This window comes from Falco peregrinus, chromosome 4 (assembly GCF_023634155.1).
Source record: "Falco peregrinus isolate bFalPer1 chromosome 4, bFalPer1.pri, whole genome shotgun sequence".
Taxonomy (NCBI): domain Eukaryota; kingdom Metazoa; phylum Chordata; class Aves; order Falconiformes; family Falconidae; genus Falco; species Falco peregrinus.
In genome coordinates, this window is record NC_073724.1 from 47,074,069 (window position 1) to 47,099,098 (window position 25,030).

General features: G+C 44.1%; 1 protein-coding gene across 1 annotated transcript; it reads right to left on the reverse strand.

The window, feature by feature from the left end:
* Positions 1 to 873: 873 nt before the first annotated feature.
* On the reverse strand, positions 874 to 14,259 carry IFNGR2 (interferon gamma receptor 2). The gene is made up of 7 exons (XM_055801572.1): positions 14,011 to 14,259; positions 9,776 to 9,902; positions 9,123 to 9,298; positions 7,011 to 7,156; positions 5,613 to 5,766; positions 4,328 to 4,482; positions 874 to 1,963 (listed from the first exon to the last, which is right to left on the reverse strand). The coding sequence occupies exons 1-7, from the start codon at positions 14,084 to 14,086 to the stop codon at positions 1,787 to 1,789; spliced, it is 1,011 nt and encodes a 336-aa protein (XP_055657547.1). The 5' UTR covers positions 14,087 to 14,259; the 3' UTR covers positions 874 to 1,786.
* Positions 14,260 to 25,030: the final 10,771 nt, after the last annotated feature.

The following is a 25,030-nucleotide window of genomic DNA, read 5'->3' on the forward strand; positions in this document are numbered from 1 at the left end:
GATCTCCAGAGGTCCCATCCAACCCCAACCATTCTATGATTCTGTGTGTCTTTTCTGCTAGCTGAGGCTGAAAATGGGCTTAGTGCAAGAACCAGGCAGGCTCCATTCAGAATAGCCCAAGGTCTGCTTCTACACCACGGGTAGTTCCAGCACAGGCCAGAGTGGATAGGGATGGCTCATTTTAGGTAATGCCTTGGCCTGCTACAACTGGCAGTTGTGAAAATAACCCTTGAATTATCCCCAACAAAAGGTTTTTAACTTTGGCCTATTTGTGTAAAAAATATTTAGTTAACAACTATCTCTAACAGAAGTCTTGTGTAAGGCTTGTTCAGGAAGTTGTATTGCTAAATACTCACAGGAGGAGTCTCAACTGTCTTCTCATTTACACCCTCTGTTATGCAGCTAGGTTGTTCCTTCTGTAAGCCTGTCATTCTTCGTTTGTTTACAGCACCGTATATAAAAAAGAACATGGATGAACTTAAAAGTAGGTATTACGCAGCTTGTGGCCAACTTTAAAATTCTTGCCAGACTTCAAGTATCACTAAGTCTTCAGATAACTACATTTGTTAGCGTGTTGCCTGATCACAAGTGACTAGATTAGTTCTATGAGAAAACAACCTCATAAAGCTTTTGGAAAAAAAAGTTACTGATTTTACATGCAGTCCTGTATATTCCTGGAAGGGGTGGAACAGCATTACCTCAGCTAACCCACAGCTCTGACAGCGACCAGGTTTCATTAAGAGACCTAGGTAACTTGAACAAGTCATTTGCAAATAAACAAGCATATTTATGCTTGGATTTTTCTTTTTCCCTCCAAAACAACTTGTATCAAACCCAGGAAAAAAGTCAAACAAATAAAAACAATCTTTCTAGTACAGAAGTGGTTAATTTGTGCTTTATTAGACACCTTCTAGACCCCACAGGCTTGTGATGTGAGGGTTAACAACTTCTGCTTCTGCAACCAGAACCCTCAGTCAACTTCCATTTGCAGGATAATCTGATAGTCAACAAGTGATTTTAGTGTCTGATAATTATTGATACATGTTATATAAATTCTGAGCAAAGTTATCTTAAAAGTTTGTTTTGCTGTGGAGAGTGACTGTCTCACTGCAGGAGCAGAAGATTAATGCTTCTCATGAATGTGTTAGGAGGCAGATGTTAGGAAGTCCTTCTTGGAGCAGTTCTTTGCACAGGTTCATGTTGAGGGAAGTACTATAAAAATGACAGCCTAAAGAAATTTTATCTGGAGGGAAGAAGCTGCCACAGAAAACTGCATGTACTTAAAATGATTCAGAAAAGCATACTAGGGTGGATATAATATACGTTGAGTGCTAACAGACTGCACAAATATGGCAACAAAACAAAAGCCATTATAAAAGTAATTCACGGTGCAATTATTCATCACTGAAAAATTTTAGGTTGTTCTATATCCTACCATAAAGTGCCATTACTTCTCAAAGCTTTATTTCAGTTTGAGCTGGGAAATATGATGATGTCAATATAACAGTTTTAAAACTGTCTGTTTGCAGGCAATTTAGTGTTCATTTCCCTTTCGTGCTCCACCTTTGAAGTCCGTTTGGCAGAACACAGCTGCTGTTGTAGCTCTGCAAAAGCCATTTAAACAAAGGCTCCGCGCTAGTCTCAGGAAGCAGCATCTCACTCAGGATTTGTCAGTGGCCGTATTTTGTCCAGAGCTCGTCATCTGTCCTGCCAGCAGCCACACGGCATCGCTCACAGGCAGGAGCTTCTGCAAAGGTGTGGTACAGCACTCTCACGAGGGTGCCGCTTAGGTGACTTCACTGCCACTGCAGACACTTTGTGAATGATGAGCTCGACCATCCAAACTGCTGCCACAGGTTTGGCTTCCTTCTCCACAAGATACAACAGATAAGGAATCGTGGAGATCATCCTCAGCATAATTGTCCAACCCCTCTAAAACAGGCATGCTAGGGTCCTTCAAATACTGGAAAAAGCCAGAAACAACAGTTTAGGTATCTATCCACAAAACAGATGTATTAGAAATTACAAAGACAGAGCAGGTATCACCACCTATAGGCAAACTGCTTCAGACCAGAATTCACAGTGAAAATTAAAAATACCTTATTTCTGTGGGGGGAAAAAAAAAAAAAATCAGTTGTGCAAGCATCCATTTAAGTGAGTTAAAGGAGCCTGCATTTCCTTTTTTTTTTTTTTACTAAATTTTGGCTAATACTCTTTTCATGTTTAAGCAAATTCCCACTTGTTAAGAACAAACCATAGAGAAAACTCTTCTCTGTTACACAGCTGGGGACATAATCCTCCAACTGCAGGAATCTAGCGACTGACAGCTTGGCTAAAGCACTAACAGAGCAAACGAGATCTAAGATTTGGTTTGTTCAGTGTCAGGCAAGTCCAGTCTGCATCTGTTACTGTTACCAGAAAACTCCAGTGGCATTCTTCTCTTGTAGTTACTTTTTGCTTTGACTTCCTCTGCTCCCCTTTCCTCCAGAATTAAGTCCTCAGCTTTACAATGAGTGAATAATCAAAGAAAGGAGCATTAGAATAAAATGTAGGCCACAGCTTTCTGTTCTTTCTGCCCCCCCCCCCCCCCATACTCTCCTTATCACCAAGCTGATCTTGTGTTTCACTGGGAATTTAAGCCATCTATCACTTCATGTACTGAAAAACAACAACAAAAAATCATCTGCCACCACTCTTCCCTTGATTTGAAAAAATAAAATGTCTGGAACACAGACACTTTCGCACTGGTAAGAGACTGATGTCGCTTGTAATTTTACTCAAAAGCTTGTTCTGTACTGCAGGAGGTTCATAATCTGGCTGAGACAGGACCGCAGCTCGACTTGAGCTGTTGTGGGATAAAATTAACCTTAGTTTCGATTAAGGCACCACTTCCTCTGTAACCATAGCAAGGCTAACGAGCAACAGGATTATTTTTTCAGGCATCTTAAATGTTTCATATGGGAACCTCAAAAACATCCACTTCAGCAAATTCAAGACACTATGTGGCTTTGCTATGTGAAGGCGTTTCTGCAGCAGAACTGCTCCCTATAACTCAGGCACCAGAAGCTTAGATCCTTTTGTAAAAGAAGGAAGCATGTGGTTTTTTTCTGAAAATCTAAAAGAGTACATATGATATTACCTTAAAATAATCAGTGTTTTAAGAGGAGAACCCCCAAGCTGGTTGATCTCCTTCTGAAACACGTATATCTTATTTTAAAATCAAAATAAATTTTTTGCCCAAAAGCAGGCTCACCATTGTTCAAAGAGTACCTGCTCTTGCTGCATGTTTTCTAGATTAATACAATTAACTCCAGAACACAATGACAGACTCTATTCTTGCAAGTCCTTTGCATGAAATGCTGCACTATTTTAATACACTGTACAAGGATTAATTTTTTTTCCTATGTGAGATTCGCTTGATATGTGATACAGCTGTCTCCAATGAGCCTCCATGAAACGGAAGCTGTGTAAGCATGAAGAAAGAAAATTTACTCAAGGCTCTGCAGAAAGTCTGGGTTCATTCACCCATACATCTGTAAAAGTCTGGAAAAACAGCTCCACAATCACAGAACTACCAGAGTACATAGACTACTCTGACATGCAGGTATATACAGAGAAATACACCTAAAAAACCTGCAAACAAATACAAGCTTTTAAAAATATGGAATGTTTACTGAACAAGAACTTTTAAATCAACAACTTCACTAAAGACTACTTCCTGTTTTAAAAGAGGAAGATGAACAGGACTGAAACAACTGTTTAGTACAGAAATGTGTGAGCTATAAGGAAAAAAAAAAATCCCAGGATGACTTTTTCATCTGAGTATTGCTTAACCTACAAGGAAAAAAAAGCCCAAGGACATTCTCCTAGGTGGCCCATCGTCTTCAAGTCAGTCCTTGCAATTAATCAGTATTTGCTTTTCCATATTCGATTTCCAATCAGAGACCTAGGTTCCAAGCACATGCTCTGCAGCACAAAAAAGCTTTTTTCTTAAAGTGAGCAACTGTTTCAGGCCTGATGACTTAGATAAGCAAAGAAAGGGGTGGACAAGGGGTAGTCAAGGAACAGAGAATCTTACTCCAGTTTCATAACAGGATTACGGCAGCATTTGTATCTTAGTGCAGAGAAAAACAAATCCGTTGAGTAAGAGAGGAACAAAGTGGGAGATCATAGGTGAGAAAAGAACAGTTTACACTGAGTCAACAATTGTTTGTATCTATTTCTGTTACGCAACAACTAGTTTTGTTCATATTCACTCCAAGACCACTGCTGTCTTTTATAGGGGGAGTGGGGCAGGAGGAAAGAAACAAAAAATGTCTACACATACCTCTTCAAAGTGTGATGGGATTTCTAGAGGTGGCTGAGAACAATATTTAATTTTTTTGTGGTGTTTCCACAGAAGAAGCAAACCAACTGCCACCAGACTTACAAAAAGCAACACCAACAGAAGTACTAGTATACTATACCCAGCTCTGGTTGCCTCTGAAAAAGAAAAAAAAAAGCAACAAACAAAACCCACAAAAAACCCCATGTATGTACATATGGTAGGTTCATATTTATACATCATCAAATGTAAAACAACATACAGCAAGCTGACATTTACACTTTGATTACCAAGTATAGTAATTCCCAAGGCTAAGATCACAACCCTACTACAGATGCACTCTGAACGACGGTGTTCAGAAGTAGCTTGTTTTGTGACTCCACGTTGAAGTCACCAGCTCCCACGAGCTTCCTTCCACCCCTTAATCACGCAGCCTAAGGCAAAGCTTCTACTGTACATGCTAGCAGGGCAAATGCAGAGCTGGAGGAATCGCCGCTGGCGGGCAGAGAGCCTGTGGGGAATGCAATCTGTCTTTCCACCCTCCTGTTGTCAGCAAGGGTCATTAATGCCAGGGGCTTCTCTTCCAGAACATGCATCACCTTTCTGCAAAGGGAGCATCAGAGACTCCAACATCACAGCTCAGGGGCTTGTGATCACGTACTTGGTCAACACTACCCGGGAGGTCAGCTCCTGTGGGGCTTCCGAAACTGCATCAGCATGTTTCACCTACACATCTTCAAGCGTGTTCAAAGCATGCTAACAATCGGTTGTACCTGTGTGCTGGCGATCAAGAGAGGGACAAACTCCCATTACCTTGCACACACCCTCTCCTCCCCTCACCCTCTCTATCTTGGACAAAAACAAGGAGCTTTAAATGTCGGAGGAGGAAGCAGGTGAAAGAGGAGAGGGACATTCCTGTCCTGCAGGAGGCAGTTCATGAGGGAAAGGATTTGCAAGAGTAATACCATCTTCTCCATCAATGACCTCCTCCAAAGACCAAGTATGTGTATTTTCTTTCTTTGCATATTTCTAGAAAGTAATACCCATCACCCATAGCAGTATTTATGAAGGAAAAGGACAAGGGGAAAGAGTACAACACAGACCCTCAATTAACGATTAAAAAATTCCTTATTATTTTGCCATTAATGACAATGGTGAACTACTATTGGCGGCGCTTTCTTAGCACTCCTGACAAATACGGGTATGCAAGTGCCCAGTTAAATGATCTAAGACTCATGGTCTACACTCATCCCACTATATATAAAAAACAACAAAATTTGATTTTTACCACTCATTGTAGTCCTGTGACACTCTGGGACACTTTGCAGCCCAAGCAACTGGAAATCCGAATATGTAATCAATTCTACTTGGATTCTAAAACAATAAAGTGTTAACTCCTTTAGATTTCTGATTTTGAATAGTGTACTGCTTGTCTTTGTCTCCTGTTTAAAAGGCAAGAAAAAAAAAAGTGTTACTGTAAAAAACAGACCTATCTTCAACACAAATCTCCACCCCACACCCCCAGTTTAAGTTTCTCATTCAAAAAGCACAGATTTTATTTTTCATAATTCAGTTTTCCCAAACAAGAGAAGCAATGTGCTGCTGGATGCTTTGACATGGCCTCTGTAACAGCTCAGGCAGTGAGCACAATATAGGAAGTGGGAGGGAAAAAACAAGCCATGAGAAGTGCCTCCACCATCAGAGGAGACTGATGGAAGTGTAGTTCAGTGAAAAGCTTCCACCATCTTAGCTCCTTCTACTGAGAACAGCTGATGGGCAGTGCAAAATCTCCACAGTCCCCACACAGCCACCACAGCCTCTTGTGAATTTTTAACCTGTAAGGGACTAAGATAAGGGCCTCAGTGAAGCCTACAAGCATGACTTCTTGTCTGAATCTCAAGCATGAAGGTATTTTATGTGTGTCAGAAAAATACACATTGGTACAAGAGAGGAAGTAAGTGGTGGTCTTTCAGATTTAGCAAGGTCTTTGAAACAGAAAATTTCTTTAAATTATTTTTTTCTGCTTCAGTTTTTTAAACATTTGACTTCAGAATGATGGTTTGGGTTTTTTTTAGTGCAGCTTAAGCCCTCCCTTGCAACGCTAGCCTCTCAAGAACACAGTTCCCGGGGCCTCAGACAGCAGCATAAGTGCACAATGAGACCAACACCTCTAAGTCTCAGTATGAACAGGGATAGCTCATTCCAGCTGTGTCCAGCGCATGTTTCTAGCAACTCTGCCTTTCTCTGCCCTAGGAACAGGTGACATGAGGCCAAAGCAGCCTGTCACTGAAGCTACCAGCACAAACAAGCCCAACGCAGGAAAGGAGGAAGGAGATTTCGGTTTTCCAAACTGCCTAAGCAAACTTTGGAATCTAAATGTAAATTTAAAGATATCTTTGACACTTTGTGGATTCTCTCCCTTGAACTGCAATGTGATTCAACCTTTGTTTCATATGGAGGAAAAGAAGGTGCTTTCAGAAGTTTTGTAATATGTGCAATACTTGTACAAAGACCAAATTAACTTTTTTTTCAAGACACAAAATGGTAGCCTTCACTGCTAGAGAAAAGAGTTAGTTTTCATCCTCCATTTCTGCTGTTTTGCCAAAAGACACTGCCAAGAGACACTGACTCATCTCTCTTAGTCACGAGGGCACCAAGAACAAAATAATTGAGAGAGAATTCTTACTTTTTTAGTAGTACTTGTGTTCTCCCAGTAGGACACATGATACTGAAGAAAGTCACCTGCTTCAGATCCAAAAGGGGATGTGACACTAATGAGAAGCGAGTCAGAGCTTACAATCACGCTGTTCACTTTAGGGGGCCCTATAGTAGCTGAAAATGAACACAGAAAGAACAGTGAACCTCTGGGATGCTGAACAGCTCATCACACCATCTCCAGCTTTACTTAGATACTCTCAGCAAACATGCTAAACATTGACAGCTTTTTCTCAAGAAAGCAAATACATTTTCTCATCTACTTAATGCATTTAAAATGCCTACTTTACTACAAATCTAAGGAAAGAGACTTGAAAGCCTAAGAAACTAGATAATACAAAAGTTTCCTGTTAACTTTACCTGGAATATTCAGTAAATATTCACTAGAATGTATCTGAGTTTATCTGCAGTTAATGGTGATAAAATATTGGTTTGTTTGTGTTTTTTTTTATTCAAACAGCCTGATACATATTCCTTGTTCTCTAAAAAACACAGTTTGGGTCAATACATCGGAAGAGGAATAACTAGTTTCCCCCTCCTTGCTCTCATGAATCCATCTTTCCTAAATGGTAGAGGTGACGACTTCCTTTTGTGAAGTACTCTGAGGTCTAACCCATGAAAAATGTTATATAAAGTACTGTCAGTCCTAATGCATGAGACTTGTGTGATCACAGGTCATATATGGACATCAGTCATTTATCTGTTGTATCTTGACTCCTTTCACCAGTTAAGCTTTGTATTTGTAAAGCACTCCAGGATCTTAAAAAACCCACTCATGCACATACTAGTGTAATTAACAGCTGCTTGCATATTAAAGAGGGGTAACTATTAAAAGTAAAAATCAACCTTGCATGCAAACGTTGCTTATTGTACCTCAAAAAACCTAGCAGAACCTGCTGTCCACTGTTACTTTAGAGAAAACTGGTCCCCATGATCTTTATATTGGTAGAGAAATTTCAGTTTCTTTCTACTTCCTGTTGCTGTACAACTCTAAACACCTTGTTGCGTGCCCTCGCAGATTCCCAAAGCTCCCCTCTTGAGTGGGACTGATCTAAACATTAAAAGAAGAGAATACCCAACTAGTAGTCCATGGTCTCGGTGCCTAGGAACCGATCCCGAGGGCTGTCACACAAGAACGATCACATAACGTTCCTCTTGCTCTCCCAAGGAACAGACACACAAACAACTCTCCCACACCGAGCCTCTGCTTTGTCTTGTATTGCTATTAGCCCAGTGCCTTCCCAACCCCCAAAGCGTGCCACTCCTAAACAGCCCTGCATCACAAGCTACAGATACGTCAGTTGCAAACTTCAGTTCAGGATTCAGGCAAGTCCTCACCCCACACTCTCTACTATTAGAGAAAATCCAACTTTTAGAACTGAAGTCCACCAGTCCCCAGGGAATCTGGTCATGGTCATAGCAGCAGAGACTACCACTGCTCCTTGAAAGGTATGGGAGAGCTTGAGCTAAAGAGTTAATAAACCCGTTCCTCTGCTTCCTTACCATTTCAGACATATTTTTTAACTCAGTATTTACATTCTTCTAATCCTGAAACCAATCACAGCAAGGCAAAGAGCAGACCTTATACAGAACAACAATATGCTTGTTCGCACATGTAACAGGATTTAAAGTGTACTCTTGACCCTTCCGCATGTAGTCAGGACCATTTATATTTATTAGAAAAGGGATCTCTTCAATTGAAACAGGTACTTTGTACTTAGACTACCACAAATCAAGGGAGTGTACGCGTGCACGTGGCAGTGCTAAGTAGGATATAAGAAAATGGAAAACTACCAAAATAACATTGTATACAAGGCTCAGCCACCCAAGGAAACTCATCTCTTTCAATACCTGATGAAAGAGCGCATTACTAACCCTAGTACAGAAGAACTAAGTAGTATCAAATTCCTAGTGACACACTGAGGCCTTGCAGTCTTCGTTAACCAAACACCTACAATTCTCTCACTTGGCTTTTGTACATAACAGAGTCAAAAAAAGTCTTGAACAGACAACAGACTTTTTTTTTTTTTTTTTAAGAAACGTCCTTTAAGACAGAGACACTGAAATCATCAATAGCACTTACTGTTTCTCTCTGCCACAAATGGATCTGTTTCCACCCAGTCAGAAGTCACATGCCCTAGCTCAGCCCTCACGCGCAAAACAACAGTCCAGCGCCGCTCTTTAAGTGACCAGGGCAAACTGCATTCAGTCTGGGCGATACGGGTGCAGTTCATCTCATCCCAGTGGTTAAAGGCCCCCCTGCAATGCAAAACAAAGGACAAATAAAGTATCAGCAGAAGAGTGCAACTACCTAAAATACAATCCCTCCCACCTAGACAATTTTTGTAATAAAAGAATGTGTTACAAAGCTACCATTTTCATGCAGGTTTAATTCCACAGCCCTGGAATTTCAGCACCTGCATCTCCTCAATATCTGGGAAAAATTAAAATTAGTGAGTGAGAATTTGGTAAGGCTAAAATTGTACACGAAACTATGCAACATTTCTGGGTGCTCTTCAGGCCTTCAATCTTTTCGCAGTTTAGTGGACACATCCCAGGCTAAGAGACTGTCAGTTTTCAGAAGCGGCTTTTGGACACACATAAAAGCATCAGTAACAGACAACCCTTTCATTTCTGTGCTTATTGATTTTTAGGTTTGGGGGGATTGTTTTAAACCAATTGTGTTACTGGATTTGAACAAAATTAGTTTGGTTGTTTTTAGAACTATATACTTACGTTTTAAAATTGACTGTATATAACACCAACCCTCTATCCACTTTAACAGGAGACCACCTCAGCACACTATGAAAGTTATAGGAATAAATCATCACATCCTTCGGTGCCAGTAAATGGGAAGAAGATTCTAAAGTAAGAGGAAACCAAATAATTATTGAAACATTCAACTACACAGTAACTAACTTTTGGTCTCCACATGCTGTCATCATACATTACATTTTCACCATTTTGCAGGCAAAACCATTCCTCCTCGTTCTGTTTCTAGGTGCACTAGTACCAATACATTTAAGTATTGCTGCTACCCACAAAGCACTGAATTGCAACTTATTGCCTTTATTCTTTCCATACAGAACACAGCACTGAAAGTACCAAGTCCAGCACAAAACAATAAACCCCACGCAGCTCCCCCATGAAATTATTAATTAAGGTCTACAGCCACTTGTCATCACAGAAGCTCATCTGTTTCAATGGTCTGCATCTCACATTTTACTGTGTTAACGACTTGCAACATGTTTTCCCTGACCATTTGCCTCCTGCTAAGCTGTTTGAAAATGTCGAGGTCACTTCACTGAAACTTTCAAAGAAACAGGTGAAGGGGGGAAAAAAAAGGCATTCTCATACTTAAACATTCACAAATACATGGTGTGCTGTTCTACTTGCAAGCCTAAAGTTTCATCACTTTTGAAATAGAACTCACAAAACAGAGGACAGAAACTTCTGTTAGAGAGTGCCTTCTACTAGTAGGAACGTCCACCCAAATTCGGTCAAGTTATAAACTCCTGGGGGTTAACAAAGACTGCAGCCACTCTGAGCAGCTTGGCAGGAGGTCAGCAACACAGAAGCGGAGTGGGAGAGCCAACAGTTGTGTCTCCAGTACAGGGGAAGAACCACTCCCCTGCTGGCCTGAGCAGAGCTGAGGAGGAAGTTGTCTATTGGGACTGGAGCACAGCCAAAGGCCAGGCACCGAGCTGGGGGCAGAGGGACAGAAAAACCAAATGGAGGGTGGGAGGGCAGATCACCAAAAGGCAGAGAACCAAGGGCTGGGGAAATGGGGGTGGGTGAAGTACAGGAAGGCAGATGAGAAAGAAGTTAAGTGGAAGAGCAGCTGGCGGGAGATGTTAGCTGGCAAACTGGGCAAAACAGCAGGCTGGAGAACCAAAAAACACTGAAAGACAAGGAGACCAACAGCAAGGAATTGGGATATCCAAAAGAGACTAAGATTAAGAGAAGTAGGCTGAGGCAAGGAATACAGGAAAACACAGTTACCTAAATGCCTTTAAAACCAGAAAAGCCTTGCATTTTTAACCACAGCACTGCAGTCACTCAGGTGGGAAGGCCAGTCCAAGCCCCTGCCCCAAGCAGGGCCAGCTCTGGCATCAAACCAAGCTGCTCAGTTTTCTCCAGGCAGGTCACAGAACCTCCGAGGACAGAGCCTGCACAGCCATGCTGGGCAACAGCTTCACTGCCTGCCTGCCCTATGAGGGAAAAAGGTTCAGGTTTCCTTCTACACTTGACTTTTATTTCTCCATGTAGTAAACATACTGGGGCAACAGCTGCTGAGCTCAAAACAGACTGTGACAAGAGATTATATGATATCCAATGTGATAAGATTTCTTTTTTTGTTGTTCTTAAGACAATAAAATATCGTCTGTTTATTTTTACATAAATAAAATCAAAAGATCAAGCGCTTAAGCTAAATTCTGGCCCCATCCTTCTTTCGGAATATGGAGATAATGTTAAAAAGTTTTCTCTTTTATTTCTAGTGCTGTGTAACAAAGCCAGATGTAAAAAGCACACTGATGCTGACAGCACTATCTTTCAGAAGAGGCCTCAGGCCAGGCTCTTTAACATCCTCCAAGCACAGGAAAGAGATGATACAAATCTTTATAAACCTGCGTTGAACCCTAAGCCCAAAATACAAAATAACTAGCTAAGCTCTCAAAGTTTTAATTACATATTTTACTAATTCCTTAGCTTCACCTTTTAAGCAGTGCTCTTAAGTAAACACATACCGCCTTAGGCTACAGGCCAATCATTCAGCTTTGCAAACCTATTTGAGATTCCTTACAGTTACAAAGGCTACCTAAACCATTAATCTCTGGTGTATTTTAAAGGCTAACAAGTAGCCTTTTCTTCATTCAAGAAAAGTTTTCACCGTCCAGTCATGCATATTCTTTCTTGCACTCTCACTGCTGGTCTAGCATGTGGCAAGGTATCTCACACCATCAGTAATCTGTGCACTCAGACATCCACTATAAACTAATTTTACAAAATTCAAGAAACCCCTCAGAACAAAACACAAGCACTGGTGTTCTCTTCTTCTCTCCCTCTCTCTCTCTCTCTCAAAAAAAAAAAAAAAAAAAAGGAAAAAGAAATGAAGAATGAGGGCAGCTAGTTCACCTCCTCAGTCAGGCCTACACACCGATTATTTTGCCTTATATTAGCATTCAGAAACAGATTATTTCCCCTACCAGCTTCAAAAACACTGCAAAAGTTATCAGATCTATGACTGTAGTTGATCCTCAAGATGCTGTGTGCCACAAGGCATTTACTGCTGCACTGAGCATCTGGTCTCATAGCACACCATGGGAAAACATACGTATTTCAGTTAGATATCTCAACCTGGCAAAGGAAGTTACTTACATTTCTGAAATCACAAAATGAACTCCTTAACGATTTTTAGTTTGTATGACCCAAAGTAACAAGATGCACTCTTCAGAAAAAAGCACCTACATATGCAAGTATCCTAGAAAACCAAAACTACCTAGGTCAGGGAAAGGTACAAATGCCTTGTCCTTTGTTTTTATCTGGAAGGTGGTCTTGCTGAACCAGTTCTTCTAAGGCATCTGCCAAACACTGCTCAGATTGTTTTTTCCTGATGCATAGACTGACTCTTCAAGCCACAAGTCAAAGCTTTCACAGAGCAGAGTGTGAAGCCACAAGCTACACTGAGTGAAAGCTGCTCAGCTTGGTCTAGCCATCAGTTTTGCAGCCTCCATTCCTGATCCTGAATGGTTACTGATCCCTTCCCCTGCATCTGCCTGAGCACACATCGTTTTCCTAAATGGGCAAAAAAGAAGTCTGGGGTTTTTTTTGGATGGACTTTTGCTGTTCTAGTGCAGCAAACTGGCTTCTTATACTGTCAGACAAGCACCAAAGCCTGCAAAAGGTGAACAGCAGAAGCCTGTGGCTAGGTGGGGACATGCGACGACAGCTGGCTATTCATTTGGCTTTGATTTTAGCATCTCCATTCGCAACAGAAGAAACACAACACACCATGCCTGTGAAAAAGTGCAGAGGGGGAGGGGGCCCCACGCTCAAGCCCAACACCAGAATGGCTCCCTGTGAAATCCCACTGATGCCGATGGGATGGGACTGGGCAACACGGACTGCAGCAGGTCCCTCAAACCACCCATGGGCATTCGGGCTCCCAAGTCTGGCCACGGACTGCAGGCCTGGAACAGCAGCTACCCCAGAGAGCCGGGGAGCCTCGCCAGGCTCCCCTGCCAGGCCCTGGCACTCGCAAGGGAGCATGGCAGCAGGCATGCCGAGCTCACGGAGGCACACGCCTGCCCCAGCAAGGACCACGCCGCACACGTACCTCATTCAGAACATGTCACAGCAGCTCTTCCCACTTGCCGGAATACATACAGAAGCCAGGATTATACCCTCTGACTCTGAGACAGCTATAGCTCAGACCTGGCCTGAAGAGCAACACACGCACACACACCCCTTACGGCAAGAAATTTACATCGAAGCCTAAAGCCAATCCCACCTAAACTGTCAATTCACAAAACCAAACGGAGGAGGCTGTTGCGCGGGTACCACATCAACAACTTACACCGCACCAGTCCCGCCCGGGGCTGCACCCAGGGCCGCACCCGGGCCTCTCGCACAGCGGCGCCGGTTCGGGGCCGCGCTGCCTGCAGCCGCCTGCGGGCCGGCCCGGGCGCCGGCGGCAGCCCCGGCGCCGGCTGGACAAAGCCGGCCTTGCTCTGCTCCAGCGGGCCGGGCGAGGAAAGGGGAAACTCGCGGCAGCCCTGTTCGCATCCCCCCCCCGCGGCTCCGGCACCCGCCGGGGCTGCTTCAGGCCTCCAGGGCCGCCTCAGCCCGGGCCCTCACCTCACCTCACGGGCCGCCGCCGCCCGGCCGGAAGCCCGTGGGGAGGAGGCGCGGAGAGAGGCGCCGGCTGGGCGGCGGTGGCAGCCGCCAGCCCCCCGCTCCGCAGCACCTACCTGCGCCCGAGGCCCGCAGCAAGCCCAGGAGGAGGAAGAGACGGAGGAGGCAGAGGCGCGGCACCCGACACGGCATGGCCCGGCCGGCAGAGCCCCGTCGCCCAGCCCCGCTCGCCGCCAGAGGCTGCTCGCCTGAGGCTGGCCCGGCGGCGGGCAGGCCTGGCAGGGCCGCCTCACGCCCGCGGCCCGGCCCCTCGGCTGCGCCTGCTGACGGCGAGCGGGGCGGCCGCTCCCTCCTGGTCCCGCTCCGCCTTCGCCTCCACCCCCGCCTACGGGGGGCTGAGCCCGCCCTCGGCGCCGCCTGGCGCGCTGCGGGGGCCGGGGTGGCTGCGGGCGAGTGGCGGCGGCGCCCGCTCCGGGCTGGGCCATGGGCCGCGGCGTGGCCCCGCGGCCTGCTCGGCCCGGCTTGGCCCTGCCCTGGCCGGCCCGGCCCGGCGCGGCCCGGCGCGGCGGGGGTCCTGCTGTCACCGCCGCATGCGGCGGGGCCGGGAGCTGCCTGCGCGGTTATGGAGTGTGGTTGATGTGGAAAAATCTTTCCATTAAAGTGGTTCAAGTTCCCCGGCTTTCTCTGGCTGCGTCTAGCACCAACCCGTGGTTAAGCCTAACCACATACCTTCCACAGGGCATTGCGATTAAAAAATGTGGAGGTGATGCCGGGGGACAGCGTTCCTCCCAGATTACTACTATTGTAATAGAACGACTGCTTATTTTAAAATTCACTAGGCAGGGGTCTGTTGTTTTTAAGAGCTTTGACACTACTTCAGACAAAAGTGCCATAAAGCGGAGGAGTGTTTCATACGTCTCCTGAACAAAGTCAAATACTATTAAACTCTCTTATATTAGTACAAGGTTGGGCAGTCATCAGAACTATGACTGGCAGAACCACCAACAGAGGAAACCATGCAGAGTTAGGGTACTTAAGGCATCTTTAATTAATATTAATAAAGATGATGTTTGGCCACCTGAAGGCTCCCTGAGCAAAGTTTACACCACTGCCGTTGGATTTCTGACAAAAGGAAAGCAGGCAAGTACAGCAAGAGTATCTTGCATTCAGAGCACTAGGTAAGGACTGGGCAGCTTTGATTTCTGAGTAAGATCGGATGAATCACTTGATTTCACTGTAGTTCAGCTCTTCCTCAACCAACAGAGAGATTCCTCCCTTTCTCTTAGCCCTTTATGGCCTGCTCTTACCAACTGCAAGCTTTCAGGGCGAAGATCCTCCTTTTGCAGGGAGGTACAGTAATAAAGCTGGTCAGAATCTCAGTCAAAGCTTTTTAACACTGACACAAATGATAAAAGCTAGAAAAGAGTATAAACAAAAGTGGGGGTGGGGGTTGGGAGGAAGCAAATGCTGGAAAGACAACTGGTTGGTTGGTGATTGTCAAAATAACGCAGCCTAGAAGAGGGTGGTAGAGATTAAAGTAATTCAGTTAGAGACCAAGCCTGTTTTCTCTGCACTTAACATGCCTGACCTCTTTTTGAACCCTTCTGGGAAAAGTGACTCAACTCTCTCAGTTGAGCAACTGAGCTCTACCGAAACCCTCCACTCCACAAGCTTCTCTTTGGGATTTCCCCAGTGCCAGGCCTGTGCTGAGACACAGATCCTTCAATAGTGATGTCTGAAAACAGCAGAGGAATTCAGTCACACACTGTTAGCATGATTTGTGAAGCATTTCTGGCGACAGGTAGCCAAGCAGGTAGCTGGGAAAGCCATTGGCAATTTCCAAGTATGAAATTTAAATCAGAACAGCATGTCCAGAAGGCATGTTAATTTTGGTGGCATCTCTAATTCACACATTCACAGAGGAAACTTAGTTATGTTAAAGAACAAGTCAAAACATGAATTCTGAAGCGGGGTTCCCCTCTACCCTTGCACTGAAAGACACGTATTTATTGCAACTGTTAGAGAAATCCCATAACCGATCATGTGTGTTTTCCCATTGCCAAACCAGACAGGAAACTTGCAGGCTTTTAGTTTTGCTCCAGCTGATCTCTCTCTTAGCTGGAGCTTCCTAGTAAGTCAAAGCCCAAAAAATTACTGTCTTACAGTCTAGCAGGCTGTTGGGAGGGAAGTAGAAATGACTGGTTGTGCCTTCATGGAAAAAGGTTATGAAATACATGGTTTTCACCATCAGTGGACGAAGGATGACTTCTTAAGACTGGTAGCTTAAGGAGAGCTGAAGAGAGAAAGGAGAGAACTGAGAACAAACGCTAATTTAATGAAGACAGAAGATAGAACTGGAGTCAATGCAACATCTGATCCTATCAATCGGCTCCAAAAGAAAAAAAAATCATTAACCCAGGAAATCTGTACCTACAGGGGTTCAGAGATAATTATGTATATCGTTTTCTTTTCTTTGAGCTTAGGGAGCAAAAAACAAAGTTAATGTCAAATTAGAAAGTAAGGGATAAATTATTTTTTCTTGCAGATCCCTTTCCCTCACTAAAAACTATCAATATAAGAAAGTGGAAGCTAGCAAATGAAGGTAGAAGGAAATACATTTTGAAGGAGAAATAGCTCCATCTATCATTGCAAGTTACAGTCTTTTAAAATCACTGAAAAGTCTTATATGCAGAAAAAAATATACATTATGGCACATAACTGCAATAAACTGGCATAGTAAGTACTTTTGGGTGTATTTTTCTATTTGCTACTCTAAAATCCCAGCCTGGCTGATTATTATATGTGGATGCTTGAGTTCACCCTTGTAAAACTGAAACCAGCTCATCCATAAGAAGACAGCTAATCAGTATCAAGCCAATAATTTTCCTGCAGCCAAATTTCTGGCACATTTGAATCCACAAAAGACAAGGAATTTCTCCAAAAATAATACATAGATAGAGGTGAAATGCATGCACTGTAAGATTCAGGGACACTCATACATCAGTTAGTGATTAGTAGGTGAACAATTCTGGGGCCGCAGTGATCAAGCAACTTCCTTGTGTTCCTCCATTACCCCTCTTCTAGGCATCTTATGTAAAGAACCATGGCTAACTCAGTTAAGAAACCAGAAAAAGGAAGAAGATAAAAAGAAGAATCCCCCCTCCTCCCCAGTTTGTAAATAACAAAAAATTTTTAACAGGCACTGGAATTCATCTGTGGTATTTACCCTGCCAATATTTTGAGTAGTACGAATTGACACTTGCAAGACATGTCATTAATGTGCAAGAAACAACACAAATGTACTGAGAACAGGAAACAAGCATCAACACACACAAGAAAGCCCACTGCTATTCAAACTATACTTCAGCAAGCCTTAAACAAATTAAAGACTTTGACAAAAGCTAACTCTTCAAACTCTTCCCTCCTTGCTTCCAACTCATGGTGTTTGCTGCTATGATTTTTAATCTTACTGGAAGAGAAATGTAATTAACTGGTTTGATACTTACCTAACATGAAAAAAAAACCCAAACCAAACCCCAGATCTTATAGAAAAACTGTACTGGTCTGTTCAGATACAAAGCTTCTTCCCCCTGCAAAATTCGCTGTGGTAGCTCTACTGACTTGTGGGAGAAAACTGGAATGATCTGGACCCTCCTCTGCAACCTGGGTCCTTTTGGAGGCAGATGGAAGGGTATTTAGGCATATAAAGGGGCATCTCCAATTTAGCAAGACATCTTCATTCTCTTAAAAGTTCTATTCCCTCTGGAACTTTCAATAACTAAAATGTTCTGGTCCCCAGCACCTGACAGAGTAAGCCTTCTGCAGCCCACTTCTGCTCGCAAGGAGTTTGTAATGGGAAACATCATTGCATAGCTAATGGATGAAGACATTGAGCTCTTTACCTTCCCATGCTCTTATTTCCAGCCTGTAAAGGCAGAGGTGCTATCATCAAATAGCTCAAAAGTTAAGAACAAATCACAATATTAAAAAAATGCTCCTAATATCTTGATATTTGAGATAAAGATTATATTGCATTGTTGCATTCAGGCACATGCCATATATACCACCCTCTGTCTTTGAATGTTTGAGAGTGAACAAGTGTTACCATCTACTCACAAATGCATGGAAAGAGGTCATTTGGGGTGGTGCTAGAGAGCTAATAAACATCTGTTTATTCTCTTTCTGTTGTCCCTTGATACAGCCACCTAAGTCTTGGTCCCCTGTGCAACAGCTCTCTTCCCTGTCAGTTGCTCTCTTCCAGCTGTGTTTATGCTCCTCCAGCTGCTGCAGGATCCATTTCTGACGCTTCTTCTTGAAAAAGGTGAGGAAGAGCAAAGAAGAAAAAATCCAAAACTGGGAAAGAGGAGCCAGGAACACAACTGGGAGAAAAAACATGCACAAACTGCTGCACAGCCATGGCAAGTGGGCTGTAGCAATGCCTGTTCTCAGAAAGAAATGCTGGGTAGCACAGACTTCACCCTGCATGGAGACATGAGCCCCCACAGCTACCAGCAGTGTCTGACCCTGCTCCTGCCTCGAGGAGTGTCAGGAATACTTGAGTTTGCATGTGACCCCCGCAAACTTGGTATTCTGGTGACTGGGGGTGTGTGTTGATGAGGCCCCTGGTAAAGCAGGCAAGTGGGCACAGGTTTTCCAGGCCAGCACTTGGAGGACTCTTGCCAGCTCTTTGCTGAGCCTGATACTCTTCATCATCTCTCAGGAATCAGCAGCTCCGGCAGTAAGGTAGATGCACACTGGTTTGGGAATTCATTGGTTCAGTGCTACCACGGAGGAAGGCTCTGCTGCTGGCTGAAGGGGATTCCCACAGTGTCACACAACCAGAAAACACCCGAGTCATGTGAAGTGAGGTTTCAAAGATCAGCCCTCTCCTTGGGGGAAAAAAGTTACTTTATTTCTCTGAGATGTTCTGAGCTAAGTTTATAAAGTGAAAAAGAGAGTTAAGGAAGTTATGTCATACTACATTTGCTTTAGATGGTTTTTGAGTTTTAATTGGAAAGTTGGTGCTGTCATGCTTTGCATTTCAATCTTGTAGCACAGGGAAGTGTTTTTAATCGCAGGACGTATCAGTTAGTTCATATCCAGGCAAAAGGTAGGAAATATTTTTGTTTAGTATTTAATATAAATATATTACAGTGGGAGCTTGGCCCCACTAAACTCTCTCCAGGTTGTCTTCTCCCACTCACAGGTGCAGCAGCAACCTGTATTCCTGTGAGACTCAGGTTCTACCGTTTGTGCCTCTCAAAAGGAGAGAAGACTAAGAGATCAGGAAGAAAAAAAAGAAACGCCTCCCTCCCTTGATTTTTTTTGCATATTCTGGATGAGAGCATTATTTAGGGTGTTTACTGGTGAACTGAGAGCTAGAATAGGCTTTCCTAGAGGCCAGTGGATTTGAGCCCATTGTGGTGTGTGCATTTCAGCACGCTGTGGTGCTTAAATTTTAAAAAACAAGTTTTACAATTCATTCCAGTAACAGTCTAATGAAATAAAGTCTCCTAGAAACAGAGAGGAAGTATAATCAGTTAGTCATGGCATGTCTACTTAGAGCAGTTGTAATCAGCAGAAACAGAGATGTGCTTATGTGACTAGGTAAACACCCTGTATCTGCTACAGATAAACTTGTATTCCAGCTCATTACTTCTAAAACAAGGCATGTCCTGATGTCTGAAACTGATCATAAATTTAAGATGCCTGGGCATGTTGTTGATAGTTGTCGGTAGTTGTATTAACAGAAAGATCACAGTGACAGAAAAAAACCAGGTTCTTCAAATATTGATGTTTAGATGCAGAATTGTTCAGAAGGTACAACTTTTGGTGTGGGAATTTTCATGGGGACGGGATGGGAGGTTAAAACAGATTAATTTCATAAGTCATTCTTCTCTGAAGAGCACACCCTAAGGAACATTACTTCATCAAATATTATTTCTGGTAATGGAAGGCTTGCAGCACTGGGAGGTGACTTACAAAAGCACCTCTGGTAAACATGACTGTCCCAAACAGTTGCATGTAAATAACTCCTCTTTCTCCTCTGAGTTCTTGTCTAACATATAGATTTATACTATGGGCAAGTACAGGCAGTGACCACATTAAAATGCCTGGGAGAAATCCCCGACTTCCTACCCAAACAACAGCCAAGCCAGCCGCACAGTCAGCTGCACTGTAAAGAGGAGGCTGTGCCCCTTCTCTGGCTCGTGGCCCTGGTCTGGCCCGCTGGCCTGGCTGATTTGACACAACTGATGCATCCCAGCACCATGCACTTACTAGATCCAACATGAGGCAGTGAGGAAGGAGTTGGGAGAGGAAGGCTTGAGGCTGGGGTAAAAGAGAAGCAAGACTCATCCAGTCCAACAGCTGTAAAACTAGCTCTTCTGTAAGGTTAAATCTCAACCTGCAGGACTACCTTACCCTTAGCAACATCCCTCTTTGATGCCTGAACTAGACCATAATGCTTGCTGAAAAGCACAAGTGGAGATCTATGGCACGACCTTCTGGATCTCACCTATTACTGGAATTTCAAATGGATGTTGCCACCACTGCTCAGGTTCTTCATGAAAAAAGTCCTGATCAGATTTTGAGACCCTGCCTTGGCTCCCTCAAAAGTTTTCAGAAGCAGCTTTCCCCTGGGGCATCCTTCTCTGGGAACAGCCTAGGATGGTTAAATCATCTTGTCTTCAAGCTAGGACAAAGCATGTCCTGCCTGAAGTAAGGGAAGGCTCAAAAATAGAGCTTTAAATTTCATAAGACTTCAGAGGAAAACATACGGGTTCACTTAAACCAGATGATTAAATTCTGGCATCACTTTAGGTTCCGTTTGAAATTTGGTATCAGATAATTAGTTCTTAAAATAAAAAAAAAAACAAAGGAAGAAGAAAAAGACTAACAAGGTTCATCTTTAGGACCTGAATCTCTCCTACCCATCTAATGGAAATAATGGCTACCAAAAAGTCAGACATCATAAATAAAGGTGGAAAGAAGCTGCTCCAAGTGTTTCCTCTTGCAGCATGACTAAGGCCGTGCAGCTGCTGGCTGCTATTGCATTACTTCTCTTTCCTTATTTATTCTGGTCATTTTTAGCTGTGTATTAAATAACAGGAAACTATTTGCTTTTGTCAGGTCTGGGGTTTTTTTTTGGTTTTTTTCCTGCTGGCTTACTGAGCTCTGGTGTGTTGTGGTTTAGCCTTGGCTGGCAACCAGGCACCATGCAGCCACTCAGTCACTCCCCCCTCACCCAGAGGGAAGGGGAGGAGAATCGGAAAGGAATGTAAAACTTGAGGGTTGAGATAAGACCAATTTAATAGGTGAAGCAAAAGCCACGCACGCAAGCAAAGCAAAGCGAGGAATTCATTCACCGCTTCCCATGGGCAGGCAGGTGCTCGGCCATCCCCAGGGAAGCCGGGTTCCATCACACGTAATGGTCACTCGGGAAGACAAACACCATAATGCCGGATGTCCCCTCCTTCCTTCTTCTTCCCCCAGTTTATATATTCAGCATGATGTCATATAGTATGGCATACCTCTTTAGCTAGTTCGGATCACCTGCCCTGGCTGTGTCCCCTCCCAGTTTCTCGTGACCCTCCAGCCCTCTGGCTGGCAGGGCCCAAGAACCTGAGAAGTCCTTGACTTGGTATAAACACCCAGCAACAACCAAACCCACCAATGTGCTATCAACATTGTTCTCACACCAAATCCAAGCATTGCACCAGCTACTAAGAAGAAAAATAACTCTATCCCAGCTGAAACCAGGACAGTATCCACCCTTTATTCTATACCATTTACATCATGCCACACTTTCCAATATAACCTCGTTAACCACCATCACACTTCACGCCCTTTGATATAATACACAGATATCATTCCCCTAGCCTATGCACCACCCTTGTAAAAATGTCTATAAAATGTCCACAAATGTCCACAAAATGTCCACTGAGTTCATTTAGTCCATGAACACGATCTCTTATGGCGGTCACTCAGGAGAGGAGAGGTTGTGTTTTGTATGGGGTGATCAGGCATCAAAGCCAGCTCAGGTCGAGTCACCACTGCACTTGCACTGCTTCTTGTAAGGCTTGTCCTCCTGTGGTTCTGGTGATTCCTGCTATAGTCATTCCTATATCATGAAACTCAAATCATGGCTTACAACAATTTAAAGATATATCCATTAAAATCTTCACCACAGGTCCCTTTGGACCACCCTGTAGTGTTTAACATTGCAGTGAACTTCTCCCCTTGCCCCTGCTCCGGCTTGGACTATACCCACGGACTGCAGTCCCTTAGGGCTGTACCTGCTCCAAGTGGAGCCTTGGTTATGAGCCACAGTCTCTCCAGGGGTGTACCTGCTGCGGCACAGACTCAGCCACAGCCACAGTCACTTCGAGGTGTACCTGTTCCAACATGGCCTTATCCATGGGCCATCACCACAGACCTGCTCCAGCACGGCCTTACCTACAGCCACAGTCCCTTCAGAAGTAAATCAGCTCCAGCATGGCCTTATCCCTGGCCACAATCCCTTCAAGGCTGTACCTGCTGTGTCGTGGGCTTATCCATGACCACACGCTTTGAGGTGCTCCAGCATGACCTCCTGCACAGCCACTGATGCTACTGCAGCACGGAATTATCCACAGCCACAGATGCTTCGGGGTGTATGTTCTCCAACGTGGGCTTGTCCTTGGGCCACAGTTCCTTCAGAGGCATACATGCTGCAGCACAGACAGAACCATGGCCACAGACACTCCGAGATACACCTGCTCAGGCATGGGCTTATTCATGGACACAGGGGCTTTGGGGTGTCCTGCTCCCACGTGGACTCATCCACAGCTCACAGTCCCCTTGACCCGAGTTCACACTGGAGTTCCAGCCTGTCCAGCACAGAACAGCAGCCATGCCCTGGCCACCTGCCAGCCCAGGCACATTGCCATGGCTGTTACCAGAATGTTCCCGGGCACAGCGCGGTGAGATGATAAGCAGTGCAGCAGCACAGCAAGCAGTGAAAGCAAGAAGCAGCCACTAATGAGCACTAGACCCTAATATACAGTAAGGCAAGCAAGCCCCAGGGCCAGCACAGAGACCTGCCCCCCAACAGCTGAACAGCAATAACAGCTGTGAATTTGAACTAGCACATTCCAATCAAATCAGTTGTTATCTCGAACGCTTTGAGCCCACGTTGGGCACCAGAAAGGACTGTCGTGGTTTAACCCCAGCCAGCAACCAAGCACCACGCTGCTGCTGGCTCACTCCCCTCACAGTGGGATGGGGGACAGGATCAGAAGAGTAAAAGTGAGAAAACTCGTAGGTTGAGATAAAGACGGTTTAATAGGTAAAGCAAAAGCCGCGCACACAAGCAAAGCAAAGCAAGGAATTCATTCACCACTTCCCATGGGCAGGCAGGTGTTCAGCCATCCCCAGGAAAGCAGGGCTCCATCATGCGTAACGGTTACTTGGGAAGACAAACAACATTGCTCCAAATGTCCCCCCCTTCCTTCTTCTTCCCCCAGTTTATATACTCAGCATGACATCGTATGGTATGGAATATCCCTTTGGCTAGTTCAAGTCAGCTGTCCTGGCTGTGTCCCCTCCTAGTTTCCCATGTCCCTCCAGCCCTCTGGCTGGCAGGGCCCAGGAACCTGAAAAGTCTTTGGCTTGGTGTAAACGTTAACTAGCACAACCAAAACCATCAATGTGCTATCAGCATTGTTCTTACTCCAATTCCAATCATTGCACCAGCTACTAAGAAGAAAAATAACTTTATCCCAGCTGAAACCAGGACATGAATATATGCTTGATGTTCCTTATCAAAGCAGTAAAAGTCATGGCAGCGGCTGCGCAGGAGAGGAGACCCTTCCGCCACAAGAAACATGTCTATAGGCAGCCAGAGTTTCAGAGCAGTACACAGAACCCATGCAGAAAAATCAGTATGAAGAGAAAGTGGGGGATGAGGGAAAACTGGTCATAATAGCAAAGTGAATAAGCTTTTAGGAGGTCAAAAAGGGCCTTACAAAAAAATAAGGCTGTTTGCTAGGAAGGCATGAAAGGAAATTTGCTATGACTCAGTCAAGAAATTCAGAAGAACTGAGAGGAGACACACACTGCTCCTTTTATAAATTTATAGGGTATGTACAGACAGGAATGACTGATGCAGTCATGGTAAAGAGTAGTCTAGCCAGTACAGCATGTACGTGTAGGCTGCTTTCTGTGGTTGCAAATCTAGGTTTGTACTTGAAGGAGGATTTAGATTGTATCCATTTATACTTTTACAACCTTAATGCCAGCACAAATTAAAAAATAAAAAAAGAACAGGGCATGAGTCCTGCAGACTGAGCTACAGCAAAAAAACTTAGATGACCTGTATACTCAAAGGAAGAAATTGGCTCCTAAAAACTTTCAGTGGGGGAAGAGGAAGATATACGGGTGTATGTATGCATGTACATACACCACACACAGTTATAGAGAGGTAATGGTTTAAGAAAAATCTTTTTGAGCTTCTCATGGAAAGATTTACAAGTTTTGAGGTACCATCATTCCCATAGGGAAAAGACACAAAACTGCTAACATCTGCTATATTTTTCAGCTTTTCAATGATGAAATTTCCTCTGTGTGTTTTACTTTAACACAAAAAGATAAGAGACTGTGTGGTCACTATGATCTTTGTCATATGCAGGAAGGAAGAGATGTGTTATCATACAGAGCTACAAAATCCTCCCCCCCACGCCCCCCGCCTTTTTTTTCCCCCCTTTTCTAGCCTTTCAACAAAATTCTCAAGTTGCATAGTTGCATAAGAACACAGGGCTGGGGGGACACAGGTTGACAGTGGGGATGGCTGGAGGGTAGCAACTTAGATCCCACCAGGGGTCAAACAGAAGTAGCTCACCTAGCAGGTATTTTTCTGGCAAGGTTATGCATACATTTTCCATGGGTTGTAAAAGACCTTTTGGCTCAAAATGCCAACAGGCATCTTTCTTGGGATATCAAGCAGGGTCTTACGGCTAGACCTTTTCCAGGATTGCTTGTATGACAACCTCCCTCAAATGTGTAGGCATTTAGGAGCTCAGTAGATGTTTGTTCTGTATATTATGAAGTTAATCATCTTCTCAGTGTAAGGTTATATGGAGGGAGAGTGTCTGCTCC